The sequence below is a fragment of the Apodemus sylvaticus genome, chromosome 6 (genome assembly GCF_947179515.1).
Source record: "Apodemus sylvaticus chromosome 6, mApoSyl1.1, whole genome shotgun sequence".
Taxonomy (NCBI): domain Eukaryota; kingdom Metazoa; phylum Chordata; class Mammalia; order Rodentia; family Muridae; genus Apodemus; species Apodemus sylvaticus.
Window position 1 is genome coordinate 134,056,668 of NC_067477.1, and position 18,432 is coordinate 134,075,099.

The 18,432-nt window shown below is 40.9% G+C and overlaps 1 protein-coding gene across 2 annotated transcripts in view; it reads right to left on the reverse strand.

Moving 5' to 3' along the window:
* Srbd1 (S1 RNA binding domain 1) overlaps positions 1-18,432 on the reverse strand; it is a 174,793-nt gene that overhangs the window by 15,156 nt on the left and 141,205 nt on the right. Inside the window, exons 17-19 of one of the 2 annotated variants that reach the window (XM_052186509.1) lie at positions 15,960-16,066; positions 13,442-13,618; positions 9,245-9,400 (exon numbers count right to left, since the gene is read on the reverse strand). In XM_052186509.1, coding sequence (XP_052042469.1) covers positions 9,245-9,400; positions 13,442-13,618; positions 15,960-16,066 — 440 coding nt within the window. The remainder of the gene's footprint in view (positions 1-9,244; positions 9,401-13,441; positions 13,619-15,959; positions 16,067-18,432) is intronic. The other variant, XM_052186511.1, reaches the window with a different exon arrangement.

Genomic DNA, 18,432 nt, shown 5'->3' on the forward strand with positions numbered 1-18,432 from the left:
GAGTTCTCTGGTGGAGTTTTTTGGGTCACTTAAGTATACTATCATGTCATCTGCAAATAATGATAATTTTACTTCTTCCTTTCCAATTTGTATCCCTTTGACCTCCTTATGTTGTCTAATTGCTCTAGCTAGAACTTCAAGTACTATATTGAAAAGATATGGAGTGAGAGGGCAGCCTTGCTTAGTCCCTGATTTCAGTGGGATTGCTTTAAGTTTCTCTCCATTTAGTTTGATATTGGCTACCGGTTTGCTGTATATTGCTTTAACTATGTTTAGGTATGGGCCTTGAATTCTTGTTCTAAGACTTTTAGCATGAAAGGATGCTGAATTTTGTCAAATGCTTTTTCAGCATCTCATGAAATGATCATATGGTTTTTTTCTTTGAGTTTGTTTATGTAGTGGATTGCATTGATCGATTTCCTTATATTGAACCATCCCTGAATCCCTGGGATGAAGCCCACTTGATCGTGGTGGATGATCGTTTTGATGTGTTCTTGGATTTGGTTGGTAAGAATTTTATTGAGTATTTTTTGCGTCGATATTCATAAGGGAAATTGGCCTGAAGTTCTCTTTCTTTGTTGGATCTTTGTGTGTTTTTGGTATCAGTGTAACTGTGGCTTTGTAGAACGAGTTGGGTAGTGTTCCTTCTGTTTCTATTTTGTGGAACAGATTGAAGAGTATTGGTGTTAGGTCTTCTTTGAAGGTCTGATAGAATGCTGCACTGAAGTCATCTGGTCCTGTGCTTTTTTTTGGTTGGGAGACTTTCTACAACCCCTTTTATTTCTTTAGGGGTTATGGGACTGTTTAGATGATCTGTTTGATCCTGATTTAATTTTGGTGTTTGGTATCTGTCTAGAAAATTGTCCATTTCCTCCAGATTCTCCAGTTGTGTTGAGTATAGGCTTTGGTAGTAAGATCTGATGATTTTTTGAATTTCCTCAGTTTCTGTTGTTATATCTCCCTTTTGATTTCTAATTTTGTTAATCTGATACTGTCTCTGTGCCCTTTGGTTAGTCTGGCTAAGGGTTTATCTATCTTGTTGATTTTCTCAAAGAACCAGCTCCTGAGTTTGTTGATTCTTTGTATGATTCTCTTAGGTTCTACTTGGTTGATTTCAGCCCTGAGTTTGATGATTTCCTGCTTTCTACTCCTCCTGGGTGAAATCACTTCTTTTTGCTCTAGGGCTTTCAGGTGTGTCATTAAGCTGCTAGTGTATGCTCTCTCCATTTTCTTTTTGGAGGCACTCAGGGCTATGAGTTTTCCTCTTAGCACTGCTTTCGTTGTGTCCCATAGATTTGGGTATGTTGTGTCTTCATTTTCATTAAATTCTAAAGTCTTTGATTTCTTTATTTCTTCCTTGACCAAGGTATCATTGAGTATTGTTCAGTGTGTATGTGGGCTTTCTGTTGTTTTTGTTGCTAATGAAGACCATTTTTACTCCATAGTCATCTGATAGTAGGCATGGGATTATTTTGATCTTCTTATATTTGTTGAGGTCTGTCTTGTGACCAATTATATGGTCGATTTTGGAGAAGGTACCATGAGGTGCTGAGAAAAAGGTATATTCTTTTGCTTTAGGATGAAATGTTCTATATATATTTGTTAAATCTAATTGGTCCAAAGCTTCAATTAGTTTCACAGTGTCCCTGTTTAGTTTCTGTTTTCCCGATCGGTCCATGGAGGAAAGTGCAGTGTTGAAGTCACCCACAATTATTGTGTTAGGTGCAATGTGTGCTTTGAGCTTTAGTAAAGTTTCTTTTATGAATGAGGGTGCCTTTGCATTTGGAGCATAGATGTTCAGGATTGAGAGTTCTTGGTGTGTTTTTCCATTGACCAGCAAGAAGTAGCCCTCAGTGTCTCTTTTGATGACTTTAGGTTGAAAGTCAATTTTATCTGATATTAGAATGGCTACTCTGGCTTGTTTCCTGAGACCATTTGCTTGTAAAATTGTCTTCCAGCCTTTTACTCTAAGGTAGTGTTTGTCTTTGACACTGAGGTATGTTTCCTGTATGCAGCAAAATGTAGGATCCTGTTTACGTATCCAGTCCGTTAGTCTATGTCTTTTTATTGGGGAATTGAGTCCACTGATGTTAAGAGATATTAAGGAATAGTGATTATTACTCCCTGTCATTTTTGATGTTATCTTTTATATTTGATTGGTTATCTTCTTTTGGGATTGTTGAAAGAAGGGAGGTGACGTTTTCCCCCTTGTATTGGTGTTTTCCTCCTATTATCCTTTGTAGGGCTGGGTTTGTGGTAAGATATTGGGTGAACTTGTCTTTGTCATGGAATATCTTGGTTTCTCCATCTATGGTGATTGAGAGTTTTGCTGGGTATAGTAGTTTTGGCTGGCATTTGTGTTCTCTTAGAGTCTGCATGAGCTCTGCCCAGGATCTTCTAGCTTTCATAGTCTCTGGTGAGAAGTCTGGTGTGATTCTGATAGGTCTTCCTTTATATGTTACTTGGCCTCTTTCTCTTACTGCCTTTAATATTCTGTGTTTAGTACATTTGGGGTTTTATTATGTGATGGGACGTATTTCTGTTCTGCCAGTCTATTTGGAGTTCTGTAGGCTTCTTGTATATTCATGGGTATCTCTCTTTAGATTAGGGAAGTTTTCTTCCATAATTTTATTGAAGATATTTGCTGGCCCTTTAAGTTGTAAATCTTCGCTCTCATCTATGCCTATAATCCTTAGGTTTGGCCTTCTCATTGTGTCCTGAATTTCCTGGATGTTTTGGGTTACAAACTTTTTGCATTTTGCATTTTCTTTGACTGTTGAGTCCATGGTTTCTATGGTATCTTCGGCATCTGAGATTCTTTCTTCTATCTCTTGTATTCTGTTGATATTTGCATCTATGGCTCCTGATTTCTTCCCAAGGTTTTCTATCTCCAAAGTTGTCTTCCTTTGCGATTTCTTAGTTGTTTCTACTTCTGTTTTTAGATCCTGGATATTTTTGCTCAGTTCCTTCACTTGTTTGTGTTTTCCTGTAATTCTTTGAGAGATTTTTGTGTTTCCTCTTTCATGACTTCTGCCTGTTGATCAAAGTTCTCCTGTATTTTTTTAAGTGATTTTTGCATTTCCTCCTTATTGGCTACTATCGTTTGACCCATATTCTCCTAAATTTCTTTAAGTGATTTTTGTGTCTCCCTTGTAAGGGCTTCTAGCTTTTGATCATTTTTCTCCTGAATTTCTTTAAGAGATTTACTTATGTCTTTCATGTGTTCTTGAAACAGCATCATGATCAGTGATTTTAAATTTAAATCTTGCTTTTCTGGTGTGTTGGGGTATCCAGGACTTGCTGTTAACGAAGAATTGGGTTCAGATGCTGCCATATTGCCTTGATTTCTGTTAGTAACATTCCTACATTTGCCTTTTGCCCTCTAGATCTCACTGGTGTTAATTGGTCTTGTTGTCAATGCAGGACTCACCCGTGCAAGCTGCCTCCCTGCAGCCGGCCTCCGGATGCACTGCTGGCCTTCTGCACTGCTTGGGGACGGGGGCGTGGCCCAGGCCACTCCCGATCCAGAGGTGGTGACCAGAAGGCTCCAGCCAGAGGCCTCTGGACTGGATCCTCTGCTCTGCCGGGTCAGATGGACTCACCAGTGCAAGCTGTCTCCCTGCAGCCGGCCTCCAGATGTACCGCTGGCCCTCTGCACTGCTTGGGGATGGGGCACGTGGCCTAGGCTGCTCCTGATCCAGAGGTGGCAACCGGAAGGCTCCCGCCAGAGGCCTCCGGCTTTCCCTTTCATTCTTATTTCTGTCAATGGACTCTTTCAAATGGCTACATCAGTATTTGGTGGGTGCTGCAGATATACAGGTAAGCCAGATCCTCATAGTCTCGAGCCAACTGGAGCTTACAGCCTACATTAACTAACTTTTAATTCCTACCAGCCTAACAAATCTGATGACAACTTTTCAGATGCATTATTTATAGTATGGGTTCAAGAACAATTGTAGAGGACCACAACTTTAACTATGCTATTACAATTTTTTTTTTCTTTCTTTTTTGGTCATCCAAGTCTATTGTGAATATGTAAGATAAAGTGGATAAGTCATAGTCACATCAATAAAAGGCATTTAATGCCAAAATTTAAATCTAATCCTACTTTTCTTTATTTTATGCAACATGATCTTCAAGCCATCTCTTCAGCCCCAACTACTGTTTGTAATGGTTTCAGTATTTAGCATATGAATTTGGTTGGTGATGATTTTATTTATCACTTGGCACTCTGGTAGGGTGTGTAGAACCAAAACATGCACAGAGGTGATTTACATTCTCAAGAAGCCTACCAAAGCAAGAGTATAAAACAGTCTCAGGTACTGCACTAGAGGTCAATAACTAGCAAGAGGCCATTGTGAAGCTCAAAGGTATCTCTAACAGTATTTGATAAGAGCCATCTCACTAGATCAATTTCCAAGCTTTTGGACTAAGAAATGACCCAAAATTATCTGATATGAAGAAAGTTGTGGTTGGACCAAGATTTCAGGAAAGATCTGGCATCCAATTTTAAACATGCTAGACCTGAGGTGCTGAGGAGGCATCTGGATACAGTCTGAACTTAGAAGAGTGGTTTCCAACAGAGTAAATATAGTGATGGTCTTGAAGGCCTTGAGAGCAAAGGGATACGGGATGACTCTGTAGCTTTTCAGAGTCTCACATCCACACCTCTTTTCTAACAGTGACTCTCTTTTAAATTCTGTCCTCCATAAGAGTCCCTGGGGTTTATGTTGTTTCTGCCATCCATAATTTACTGTCATGTCATCTGTCAGTGAAGATTATGGCTCTATTCTGCCATATTTGATACCATTACTTGGGGCTACCAGAAGGAACTGGACTTAATCTTTAGTGAGACTCTTAGCTGGGTTTGGAGCTAGAGAGTGACATACATGTGAAAAGGCTACTATTGTCTGCTGTGTTAGGAATAGAGTGTAAGGCACAGGGGAAGAAGCAGGGAGATTAGTCAGACTGATTGCACTAAGTAGCCCAGTCAAGAAATGATGCTGGCACTCAGCAGTGCACATATTCTGTGTACTTGAAGTTCTTCAGGATGCAGATTCTTGAGGAAACAGCTATGAGATAGTTTGTGAGGTTGGATCATCTAGCTCACCTGTCTTTTCTTCTTTAGGTCTGATCTTTTTGTTCTGGAAACATATAAACTTTCAAAGGTAATATACATTTCTGCATTAACATATGTATAGAATGTGCAATGTGTACAGAAAAGCTAAAAATGATTCTCTGAACTTTCTTTAAGCAGGTAAGGCATCTCTCCATTTCTGTAAGTTAGTTTGGACTGTACAACTAAACTGTAATGTAAATTTCTATCTATACCATTTGAAAGAATGGCATAATAAATGCTTAGGACTCTGTAGCCAGCAAGATTTACTGGCTTTGCGTAGTTGAAGTCCTGGCTGGAGACATTTTCATGTGTTAGCCAGTCTCAGAGCTGCTCCCATGTGGAGGGATCAGCAGCCACATTACCTGTTTTGTTGTCCCCGGCCGCCTCCTGTCAGCAGCCAAGATGTTCAGGAGGTTTTCCCTGGTCAAATCTAATCTTTATTTTGTTGTAATCCATAGGGTTTTTTTTTTTCTCCTATTGAAACAGAGGCAAAACTTCTTCCCCAACTTAACACATTTCCTTCCTTCCATTCTGAAGATAAGATATCCTTTAAATAGATGGGCTGTTCTGATTCAGCAGTTTTTCCATAATCCAATGTTTCTCAGCAGCTGTTGTATTTTTTGTTCATTAGCATTTAAAAATTTAAAGTCAATGAAGCATTATGTAATCTATCCCTGGGTGTGTTTGTTTTTCCTTTCTGTTTATTAAGCATCTCTTTTAAAGTATAGCTAGATTTCTCTACAACTGCTTACCCTATAGGATTATGTATAGGATTATACCTGTAATATACTTTATATTGTAATATACAAAAAACTGTTTCATTTTACTAGAGCTACTATCAGTATATCAGTAGAGCTAGAGCTACTATCAGTATTAATTTGTACAGATAAGCCTATAATAGTCATAACTTCTAAAAAATGTGTAATTACAAAATCAGCCTTTTTAGAACTTAAATCAGTTGCTCATTGTAATCCTGAACACTTATTCAGGGTGCACCTATGGTATGATGCACATACTTCTATTTTTGAAACTCTGCAAAATGAAACACATCCATTTGATAAATTTAATTTCTTTGGGTACTGGTTGGGTTACTCCCTGCAGGTAATGGAATTTGGTTATATAAGGAACATGCAAGACATTTCCTTATAATCACTTGGATTGTTGCCAAGTGATAGAAGAAATCTTTTCTTAACCTTTGCTGTTAACATGATGCTTTTATGAAATTCTGAAGCTTCTAGGACATTTCCTATTAAGATCTCATCAATTACATCATTACCTTGTGCTAGAGGTCCTAGAAGACCTGTATGGGATCTGATAGATGTTGTGTTTAATGGATGATTTCTATTTCTGATTACTTCTTGTAGTTGAATAAACAGTGAAGTTAATTCTGAATCATCCTGAATAAGTTCAGCAGTTTCTACATGCAAAACAACTCTTTCTGTATTCTATGTCAGTGACTATAATTAGATATTCTGAAAAATCTAACGATACCTTAAGAATGACATACAGCTCTAATTTCTGAGCTGAAAAAAAAAAGGGTTCTGAACCACTTTACTTTTCCCCTCTGATTTATAACCTGCCTTTCCTGATTTATAGGCATCAGTAAAGAATGTAGAGGCTCCAGAAATTGATGTCTCTTTTACTATATGAGAGAGAATCCAATTAGTTCTTTTTATAAATTGAAGTCACTTGTTTTTGGGGTACTTGTTGTTAATTGCCCCCTTCCCCTCACTACTGAGAGCCCTTTGCCAATGTTCATTTTCTGTACACAAGGAAATGTCAGCATTAGTGAAAGATACAATAACTTCTGCTGGGTCTACTCCTGTAAATTGATGAAGTACCATTTTTCCTTTCAGAATCAATTCAGAAACATTTTATACATAGGTCTTTGATTTTTTTACTCTGTATGCTAAAATGATCCATCTAAGATATAATCTTTTTTTTGCATAAGAATTCCTGTGGGAGAATGAGTAGAAGGCAAAATAACTAAAATACATGTCATTTTTGGGTCCAAACAATCTATGTATGCATATTGTAATTTCTTTTCTACCAGAGTCAATTCTCTCTCAGCCTCAGCTTATAATTTTCTTGGACTAGTTAAGCCCTTATCAGCCTATAAAGGTTTAAAATAAATTACTTAGACTTTGAGTAGTTAATCAAATTGTAGGCCTTAGCCAATTAATATCCCCAATAAGTTTTGAAAACCATTAAGAGTTTTTAACTGGTCTCTCCTTATTTGTACCTTCTGTGGCTAGATTTTTTTGCAATCCTATTTTATATCCTATATAATTAACATAATTTTCCCTTTGTATTTTTTCAGGAGTGATTTGTAATCCTCAACAAAGCAAAATTCTCTTCAAACATTTTTTTCCTAAGGAATCTTCATCTGAATCAGTCAGTAATATATCATTCATATAATGGTAAATTATGAATTGAGGTAACTGTTTACACATTATTTCTAATGGATGTTGTATAAAATATTGACAGTAAGGTAGGACTATTTAACATTCCTTGTGGAAGCACTTTTCAATGATACCTTTTTACTGGACAACTATTAATTTAAATAGATACCGAGAAAGCAAACCTTTCTCTATCACGCTCTTGCAAAAGGATTGTGAAAAAGCAATCTTTTAAACCAATCACTATGATAAGCCATGGGATTCCAGACTGTAAGAGCCAATTGGTTGAATAATTTTATTGATTGCTCTCAGATCTGTTAACATCCTCCACTTGCCAGATTTTTAAAAAATAGCAACTATAGGAGAATTCCAAGGGCTGGTGAACTTTTCTGTATGTTAAGACTTCAGTTGCTCTTGGCCTAGCTGTTCTAGTACCTGTAATTTTTCTTTTGTCATAGGCCATTGTTCTACCCAAAAAAGGCTTGTTAGATAACTACTGTAGTGGTAGGACCATTGATGTTCTGCCAGCAGTGGTTCCTCCATAGAAAGTTGGAGAGTTAGCCTCTGCTGAGTCCTGCTTATGGGCAACTTGGACAGTCTGTGACTGTTCTTGATAACATTTTTTGGTTCCGTCACCAGGAACATCTCTTATTTTACACTTTGTCCCTGATAATGGAGGAATACTAATCCATGATTCCTGTTGTTGCAATAAATCTCTTCCCTATAAATTCATGGCTATATTAGCCGCATATGGCCTTAAGTTTCCTCTTTGACTTTCTGACCCTATGACCCTATACACTTAAGTCATGTTACCCTTAGTTTTATCTGGGATAAAGTCTCAAGCCCTAGAAATTATATATTTACCTCTTAAGGAAGCCAAGATTATGGAGAGATTTTGGTTATATCTGTTCCAGTGTCTACCACATCTTCAATGTCAGTATTATTTATAAATACCTTTTAGTTTTGGCCTCTAATCATCTATAGACGTTTGCCAAAATAATATTTTGTCCTTTCTGGGTTTGTTCGTTTTTCTATTGAATCTGCTCTGAGTTTGATATCTGGGTTATTAATGTTGATCTTCAGAGTGGAATTGCTGACCTCAGATGCCTGATATTAATAATTTGATACTGGTACCTATAAGAGGACCCACTGGGAAACTGCCTGTCTATCTCTTTTTGATCTACATGCATTAGTCCAGTATCAACCTATGCCCCATTCCCCATATGTAAACAAAAGCAAATAAATATAATCAGTATTTTTAAAGTTTTTTTTTCTTTGTTACATTAAGCTTCTCTTATACAGAAAATCATCTCAGTATCATTCTCTGTTAATGTGTTCTCACTAAAAGAACATTAGACTCTATAACCCAACAGGGCAGAATTTCTTGGGAATGTTGGCTGTTCATACTTTCAAAAAGGAGTTTGTCTTTCAAAGTGCCCAAGTTATAACAGGTGCTAGTCAATTGAGTCATGCTAATTTACAAGACAGAGTGCCACACAATTTCCACTCTACACATTTCTCCCCTAGAACCAGAACTTACTGGCGTGACACAGCTCTAGGAATTGTGGCTTCCCTCTTCACTGTCAGCTCAGCAATGTGGACCTTCTAAAAACTGTTATCATGCTAATACATCCTTGCATGTCGGCTATTATACCCATATAAAGGCCATGTGCTGTTCTGAAGTCACACGGCACATGGAGTGCTCCGGCCCTGGCCTCTGGCTCACCTGACTGCTATGTCATAGGATTCCGGATGGATGCAAGTCTGGTCCAGTGGGTTTGGTATGAGGGTGGCGTCTGCTTTGCTCTTCTTTTTGCCCAGCTTCTCATTCGTGACGAGGGCAGCTTCCTGGTTCTGGCCTGAAGAGTCAGTGTGCTGGCTACTGCAGGCAGTAAAACCATGATGAAACACATTCAAAGACAGGAAGTTGGGAAGAAAAGCAAAGAAACGTTGATTAATTATGTGCTTAGTCCTCTGCTATGCAAAACATACACAGGAACCACTCACTTCACAAAACTACCACGTTATCCTTAAAACACTATTAACCCAATTTCTGTTACTCAATGCCCAAAACATTCTTACATGATTTAGACCATGCAACTGGCATTCTAGGAAAGATGAAGGAATAAATAAATTCATCACCATCACAGTAAGATAACTAAGATGGTTTCTCAGAGCTGAGGAAAGTCAAACTCCCAATAGAACCTGAGTGCAGAATAAGACCATGAAAACAGATACATGTCTGCCATATCAATGGGACACTTCAGCATATATATTTAAAAAAAAAAAAAAAAGACAATGGCTTTCAAAAGATTTTGAAAACACAGTATTTAGAGATAAGGCAATCCAAACCAGACTGGCATCAAATTTCACACTGCAAACAGGAAACATCAGAACATAGACTAATAACCTTGAGGGTATAAAGAAAATGCCCTGAATGTGAAGCCAAACCATCAGTGAATAAGAGGAGAAGCTGAAAGTATCTGCAGACATGTAAGAGCTTTAGCCTAATCTATACAGTGTCTCAGGAGCTCTTTACAGAGGAACCCAAGAGAAGTGCTGATTACACACAGGGACATGCACTACAGTAACAGTGGGAAGTACCAATCAAAAAGTAAATACACATTTATAAATGTTATTAAAGTGTATGCATAAAAACTAAAATAGTGCTACTTATGTGTGCGTTCATCTGTGTGTGCGGCTAGTGCGCACGCATGTGCGCGCGCTTACACACACACACACACACGCACACATATACACGTAAATCTCACCATGAAGGAAAACAAAGCTAAAGAGGAGCAGGTTGGGAAACTGAGGGAAGTCCTAAGTTTCTAGCCTTTTTCAAAAGGACAGAGCTGCTGACTAACCCCAGAGGTCAGTTCAAAACAAAGTTGAAGATAGAAGATGTGCAACTTTGAAATCACCAAGGAAAGATAGAGATGTGACAGGAAAACAAGGAGAGACAAGAGGAGGAAAATCTGTTCATTAAGAATTCAAGAGAGAACATCAGAAAGCATGATGGGAAAAATATGTATGACAAAAATTCAGTGCAATTAATTAATATAAAACATACAAATGTATTAGGGTCAGACTGAGGAAAGCATGAGAACAATGTGTTTACACAGTTTAAAAAGCCATTGTCTTTTTTTTTTTCAAATATACACGGTGAAGTGTCCCATACAGTTAAATGCACAGCAGGAACAGTGACAGCAACAAACACACTCTCAGAGGGACAAGGAGAGCAACAATGCTAACAATCAGGAAATGTCAAGGAAAAACCCACTGAGGTAGCCGTTTATATGATATTCTTATTAAAGGCATGAACTGTCTAGAAGATGTAACAGTCACAAAAAATTTCAAGTACTGACCTCAGTAGAAAAATATAAGGCTTTAAAACAACTCATATGTTGATCAATGAAAACATGAAATTGTAGCCCATCTGTAATTAAAATATTACCCAGGCCTTGTAGAGAATGGCAGGTCTTGTAGGGAAAGAGAATAGGAATCTGTGTGGAATGTTTGGGAGGAGGTAGGGTAAAACAGTTTCAAATAGTCATACAGCATACATCTTCTGCTTATACTTAACAGTAACACCGCGCACACAAAGGTGTCACGGAAACACATTTACAGGGTAGAGCTAAGCACAAGAAGACACAGCACACTTCTTATTCCTTTTAAACTATGATGTGAATTTTCTGACCAAGCTTTCAAATCCATAAACTAATGAAGGATCATTTTATCTTCAAGAGTTTTCATTTGTGGCTGCTGAGTTTTGTGTATGTGCTGTATTTGTGTGCAGGGTATACATGTGTATATGTATGTGCTTGTGGAGGCTAGGGCTGGGTATTGGGCATCTTCCTCCATTAAACTCTCCTACTTATTTTTCTGAGACAGGCCTTTCACTGAGCCTGAAACTCACTGGTTCGGATGGCTGGCTGGCCACAGCAAGCTGCAGTGAGTGTCCTGTCTCCTCTCCCGCCCCAGCACGTGACTGCCGGTGAGCACATCCTTCATGAGGTGCCAGGAATCAGAACTCACACCTGCACGCTTGTCCTGCTGCCCCAGCTTCTGGGCTTTGTAATCTGCGTAGGATGAAGTCCTACCAAGCGCTGTTTAGTGAGAGTTCTCCATGTCTCGTGCTATATGTTCCTCTTTATAGTTTACTCGCCCATATACCTGGGTTTACTGAAAATAAGGAGTGAGCCAGGATGGCCGCATCCTCTATACATATCACCTTCTGAGGTACATTTTTCTGTAAGTAATTTTCTGTTAAGTATATGAAATGTTGCTTTATCATAAGCTAAATTCCAACCATGTTATAGTGCATTGAGATTTTGTTGTTACACTTACTAAAACCCAACTGTTTCATTATTCCTCTCATTACTGAGCTTTGTGATGTATTCTACTGCCTATGTGGCTGCTCTCCCTTAAACTGTTCCAGAATAAGACTGTTTTTGCATGGCCCTTACTATAATTTTGTGAAGAGGAAAAAATATGCACTAATGGACCAGGAATTCCCAAAGGAGCAGATGCATAAAGGCTACTCTTCCATGGTTATAAAATGCTGCTGAGTTTATCCGATTTCTTTTCTTTTTGGTAACCTGGACATACCCAAGAGAAGGATTTGAATCAGTCACGCAGCTGGTAGTGGTGGTCACTGTGAAGGCAGGTGTGCATGTGGGGCATCAACTCTGCTGCCCTTTCCTCTGCCACACTGCCAGCACACTGTGGCACCTTTCCTGTTCCCTGCCACACAACCACAATGCAGTTACACCTTGTTTTTCAACACGTCAAAGCCGACCCTGCCACAGGCCTTCTCATACGTGCTGCTTGCTCTGATCCCTGTGCAGCTGGCTCCTGCATTTCACTCAAAACTTTGCTCAAATAATTTTCTAATACCTAACACATCTAAAGCAACACTAGGCTCCTCAGAACAGCACCAGCTCCCTTAGTTTTGACAGCAAGTATTTACTGTTTGAAACCACTTATTTACTAGTTGGCTTACTGTCCTCTCCAAGCATTACAACTTGAATCTTGCTGACTGACTGCTATACTCCTAGCCTGGAGGAAGGTTAAGAACATTCTTAACCCTGTAGTGGGTTTGGCCTAATGCTGCTTGTATTCTTATGTTAATTTGGGCCCCCCAAAAATTGTTTGCATGAGAGTCTGCATGTCCTCACTAAGACACTGAGGTCCCCTGTCCCCCTCCCCCGGGTTGGTTCTGACTGATAAATAAAGATGCAGACAGCCAACAGCTGGTCAGGGAGACAGAGGCAGGAGTTTCAGGATTCCAAGGCGAGGGACTGAGAGAAAGGGAGGACAAGGAGATTCAACATGACTGGAGGATTGGGAGGGGAGAAAAAAGGGAGGGGAAGGAGGAGGGGGAGGAAGAGGGGGAGGAGGAGGGGGAGGAGGAGGGGGAGGGGGAAGGAGAGGAGAGGAGAGGAGAGGAGAGGAGAGGAGAGGAGAGGAGAGGAGAGGAGAGGAGAGGAGAGGAGAGGAGAGGAGAGGAGAGGAGAGGAGAGGGGAGGGACTCCTGAGAAGGTACAGCACAGAGGCTAGCCATCATGTGAAGGAGTCAGGAGAGTGCAGCTCAACTGCATGAGTGGGGCCAGGGAAGCCAAGGCAGAATGAAGGATTTAGTTAAGTAGTAACTCGGGATGACTAGTGGGAGATGGGTTAACCGCATGGAGGTGAAGCAGTAGCTTGGCAATTGAAAAGCTGTGTGTGTGTGTCTTCCATTTGGGAACGCAGTTTGGCACACGCTGCCACTGGGATTTTTACAATTATTTCAATACTACACAACCCCTTTGGGGTGAAGGAGTGAACGACGGTACCTAGAACTTCCACTGTCAGTAGGAGGGGGACAACAGCAGGGGAGGGAGCTGGCAGTACCAGGGGAGGTATAAGCTTGTCCAGTCACCTGCAGAATGTCCGGATGTAATCCTGGTTGATTCTGACGAAGCCAGCACACTGCTGAAAGGACTTTGGACCGAGCCCTTTCACCTTCTTCAACTGCTCGCGGTTGATGAAAGGGCCATTTTTCTCTCGCCACTCAATAATATTTTTGGCTCTATTGGCATTGAGTCCTGCAATATGCCTAGAAAATAAAAAGGTAAATTAAAATAATAGAAAGGGAAGTAGAAAGAAACAAAGCTTGCACCTGAAAAGATAATGGCACAAATCACCAGAATTCTAAAACCATTGGCAACTGTACTTTAAAACATGTCCACATTAATATTTAAAAGGTAAAGGACAGAAAGAGGCACAATGCAAAGCAGTGATGGGCCAGCCAGTTGCTGCCTGGGATGCTGGAGGAACGGGTGCAGCACAGAGCATCTGTCTGCCTCCCACATGGCTCCCAAGCTTTGCACCCCCACTCAGGGAAAGCTGCACCCATCCCCATGGCTCGGAAAAGATCACACAATTATTAGAAGTGTCTGTTGGGTCCACTGATATACAAAACTGAAGTGCAGAAAGGGACTTCTGTAACTTTAATTTTTTTCAAATCCTACTTTTAATGATGGTTCGTTAATGTTTTAACCTCCCTTTTAACCCACCATCTAGCAGAAGTAGTGGGAAAGAAAAGCTATGGTGGAAGTGGGCCTGCTTAGAAAGGCTCTTTGGAGCAACAACTCTCATCTGTGTTCTCTGGAAATTGGCAGTTGAGTTCAGTGGTTAGTGGCAGCTCAATCCACTCCCAAACACTTCATGGATACACTAGCTGTCCGGTTCCGTAGTCTGAAGAGCAAACACGAATCAGCTGCAGAGGCACTATCTAGCAGAGACAGCCAGGCCTCAGCCTTGGTATGAGTCAGCAGGAAAAGTTCTTGGCTGTGCCTCTTTCACCAACGTGAAGATCAGTGAAGATGCAAGACCCGCAACTGCTACATAGCTAGCTCTATAAGCAAGCCAAGATCAGCTTCAATTTCCGCTGAGTCAGGGTAAACTCCCTCCAAACAGCGCGTGTCCTCAGCATGTGTCTTGCCTCAGCGCATGCATCTCTTTCAGTGGCATAACTGTCAATCAGCCCAAGTCCGTGGAAGCTGAAAGCAGCAAGAAATTGCAGCACGCCACCAAAAGTTTTTTGGTGTGTTTCTCTACAGAGTCCCAACAAATGGAGCTCAATTACACAATGTAAGGTGAACCATACATGTGTGTCCTTAGTGAAGCATCCTTCATCCCATGCATGGGTCCTTTCATGTGCTTGCTTTAACAGAACATCCTTTCTCCTGTGTCTGCTTCAGCTAAACATTCCTTCACAAGTCTGCCTTAGCCTTTCCTCTGTGTCCACTTCAGGAAAACATTCCTTCACATGTTTGCCCCAGCAAAACACAAGTGAGTTTCCAAAGAACCATTAAGTTTCCAGTTCAGACTTCTGTGTGAATGGCAGGGTTGGCACAAAGGTATGAAAACTATATCAATAAGAAGTCTGCTTGCTTTTAATGAAACAATTATTAGTACAGAGAACTCTAATTCCACTGTGTAATTTTAAGCATGGAATTATGGCTTTCATGGCTTGGTAGGAACATGCTATCTTAGAATACTGAGGGTATTTTTTTTCACTGTCACAGTTTTGGTGAGAAGGGTCTAGATCTTAATATGACACACCAGCAGACTTGTATACCCAGAGCACAAGGTGAATCAAAACAAAGAAAAGAAAAGAAAACCAAAGGAAAGAAAAGAAGAGAAAAAAGAAAAGAGAAGAGAAAAGAGAAGAGGAGAGGAGAGGAGAGGGGAGGGGAGGGGAGGGGAGGAGAGGAGAGGAGAGGAGAGGAGAGGAGAGGAGAGGGGAGGGGAGGGGAGGAGAGGAGAGGGGAGGGGAGGAGAGGAGAGGAGAGGGGAGGGGAGGGGAGGAGAGGAGAGGGGAGGGGAGGAGAGGAGAGGAGAGGGGAGGGGAGGAGAGGAGAGGGGAGGGGAGGGGAGGGGAGGGGAGGGGAGGACAGGGGAGGGGAGGGGAGGGGAGGGGAGAGGAGGGGAGAAGAAGAGCTCTCCTATACCTGGCAGGAGAACAGCCAGTCTGTGCTGTTGGTGACTTGTGGATCATGGAAAACCCAATGCCAGACCTCCCTCACTCTTTGGGTTACCCTCAGCTTTGACAAATGTGTACAAGAGACTGGGCAGGTGAAGGACATCCACTCTCCAGCTGGGGGCAACAGCACTTTCCCACACTGGCCTTATTTAAGTCCTATCAGCAGCACTGGTGCAATCAAGGGTCACCAGGAGCCCTTCACTTGTGCATCACTGAAAATAACAGTGATTACGATTACAGTGATAACAGTGAGTAATAATCAGCGCAGGATGTTCTTGCCACTCTTTCCTTAATGACACCTTCTTCTCTGGCCATTCTACAGGAACACATAAGCCAACAGACTATCTATGCCTGACAACCTTATACACATGTCCCCTTCTCTTAGCTAGAAGTTAAACTCTTGTCTCACCGTAACAAAACCTCAGAACAGATGTTAATATCCACTCCCACAAAGCTGACACATTCTTCTACAACACTGTCCAGCGTTGCCTTGAGTAATGTCTGGGATACATCATGCTGAAAAGACAAAGATGAAGTAGCAATCAAAGTAAAGGAAATGCCATTCCTAGACTGTTTACTCCTGCCCATATTTACTGGTAGCTGACTAACATGCACCATGGGAAATTCCTCTTAAGCACATTGTTAACGGATATAATTGAGCTGAAATGAAGGAATCTGCTTCCACACATTCTAAACCACGTATACACATTCATATACCACACACAAAAGGAAATGGGGGGAAACCTATAATAGACTGAAGGTGTATTTTTGGAAATGATGTTCTTGTAGATGATAGCTTTAAATCTTCAAAATTTAAAAGCAAATGAAAACGCTTGGAATATTCCAACCTTGTGGCACATACCAAACACTGATAAATACCCAAAGTGCATTTTTTGATCAAATATACAAAACAAAGCAGTTTTATGGAGGGTTTATTCTGTGTGGTTTAAATATAACTACATAAAACTTAATCAGATATTTATACAATATACAATGTGTATTGTTAGTCAATATAAGTTAAACTACAAAGGAATAAAGAAATTAATAAAATCACTAGGAACTGATCCAAGAAGAAACAGAAAACCTGAGCAGTTCTATCAAAAGATTCAAACTCTAGATCTTATAATAAAAAAGACCTTGGGTCCAGATGCTTCGTTGGTAAACATAACTAAACATTTCCAAGAATGATTACTGCCAGTCCTTCTCAAAATTTCCAATTACAAGAGGGACTGCTTCTCACCTTCTCCTGGAAGGCCAATATTAACAACATGAAAACCAGACAGGAAAATAGCCCCCCTTGTGAACATAGGCATTGACTCAATTAAAAATACAATAAACAGTGCTGTCGACATGGCTCAGTGGTTAGGAGCCCTGGCTGCTCTTCCAGGACTCAGGTCCAATTCCCAGCCCTCAGATGGCAGCTCACAACTGTCTGGAACTCCAGCTCCACCCTTATACAGACATATATACAGGAAAACATTGATGAACAATAAATACATTTTTAAAACTAAGAACACCAATTTAAAAGTGTGAGAAGCAGACGAAGATGAGTGAGCACGTCCCACAGCCTGACAGCGTCCCCTCACACCCTCGGGCCTGAACACAGTTCCCCGACAGCTACCCAGAGTGAGTCTATTCTGATGTCTGTGTACTTGGTTACCGAACACACATAAGCCAGGCCTCATCTTACACTGGTTGCCAGCCATGTTTCCATCGCCATGCTGTTAAACAGCTGACACTATCAGCTGAGGAGGACTGGTTTCAGTTCAGTTCTTCCGTGTGCCGGGGAACACAGTAAAGCAGCTCATGTCAGAGCAATCAGCAATCAGGAAGCCAAGAGAGACGGCAGGGACCGGGACAAGACAACACACGACAGTGTTCACAACCTACTTCAGCTCGCTCGGCCCTGCGTCCTCATTTACAGAACCTCCCCAGATGGAGGACACGCCTTCAGCGCAGGAGCCTTTGCTGTGTTCTTTAAATACAAACCACAACAAGTGGTAAAGGCTAGTATTCTGTTTTCAGGACAATTTAAAAAAATTATATTCTGTTGTAAAGAATGACATATACCATGCTCAAATATGTGTGTGATAGGTAAGGTGACACCTCTTCATATGGGGCAAAGCAATAGTTTCAGCCAACCATGTATTTAATGGCACTAAATGAAACATGAGGGTAAGTCTGTCAGGGGTTTAGCATGAGATGCCACTATCACTCAGCAGAGAGCACGAGGAGCTCTGCACCGTGTGGCAGGCCAGCCATGGGCACAGCTGACTCACCGAGGATGGGGTAAACAAGGAAAGGCAGAAGCTCAGGGTGAGCCGGCTCTGGATGCACCCCCAGAGGTCTCCTCACTGCCTCACAAAGAATAACAGTTTTCCTTACTGTTTAAACAACTTTGAGCTGAGACCACTAAGGTTTTCAACTAAATGCCTTATCCAGGGGCTCAAAGACCAATAAAGAAGACAGAGGTGGAATAAAGAAGCATACTACTAAATACTTTTTTTTTTGTACTTTTTTTCCAGTTGGGCATTACTTAAGTCTTTATAACACAATCTAATTGAAGTCTCACAACAGACTACAGCATGCATCTATTTCTCACAGTATCTTCACAGTAAGAATATCCCAAGGAAACAGCAACACAAATGTAAGGCTGCGTGTGTTGATGGTTTTCCATCCACAGGAGGCTCAGACGAACACGTAATAGAACAGCTATACAGCGACATATTATGAAACTAAAAATCAGCCAAGCAATGGAATGAAAGCAGAGCAAAGCAGCTCTTTCACTAGAACACCATCTTGAAACGCCCACGGCACCCTGAGCTTGAGCCCCCTCAGTAGCCCTTCCTTGCGAAGGCACTTGAGCACTGCTGCCCACTATC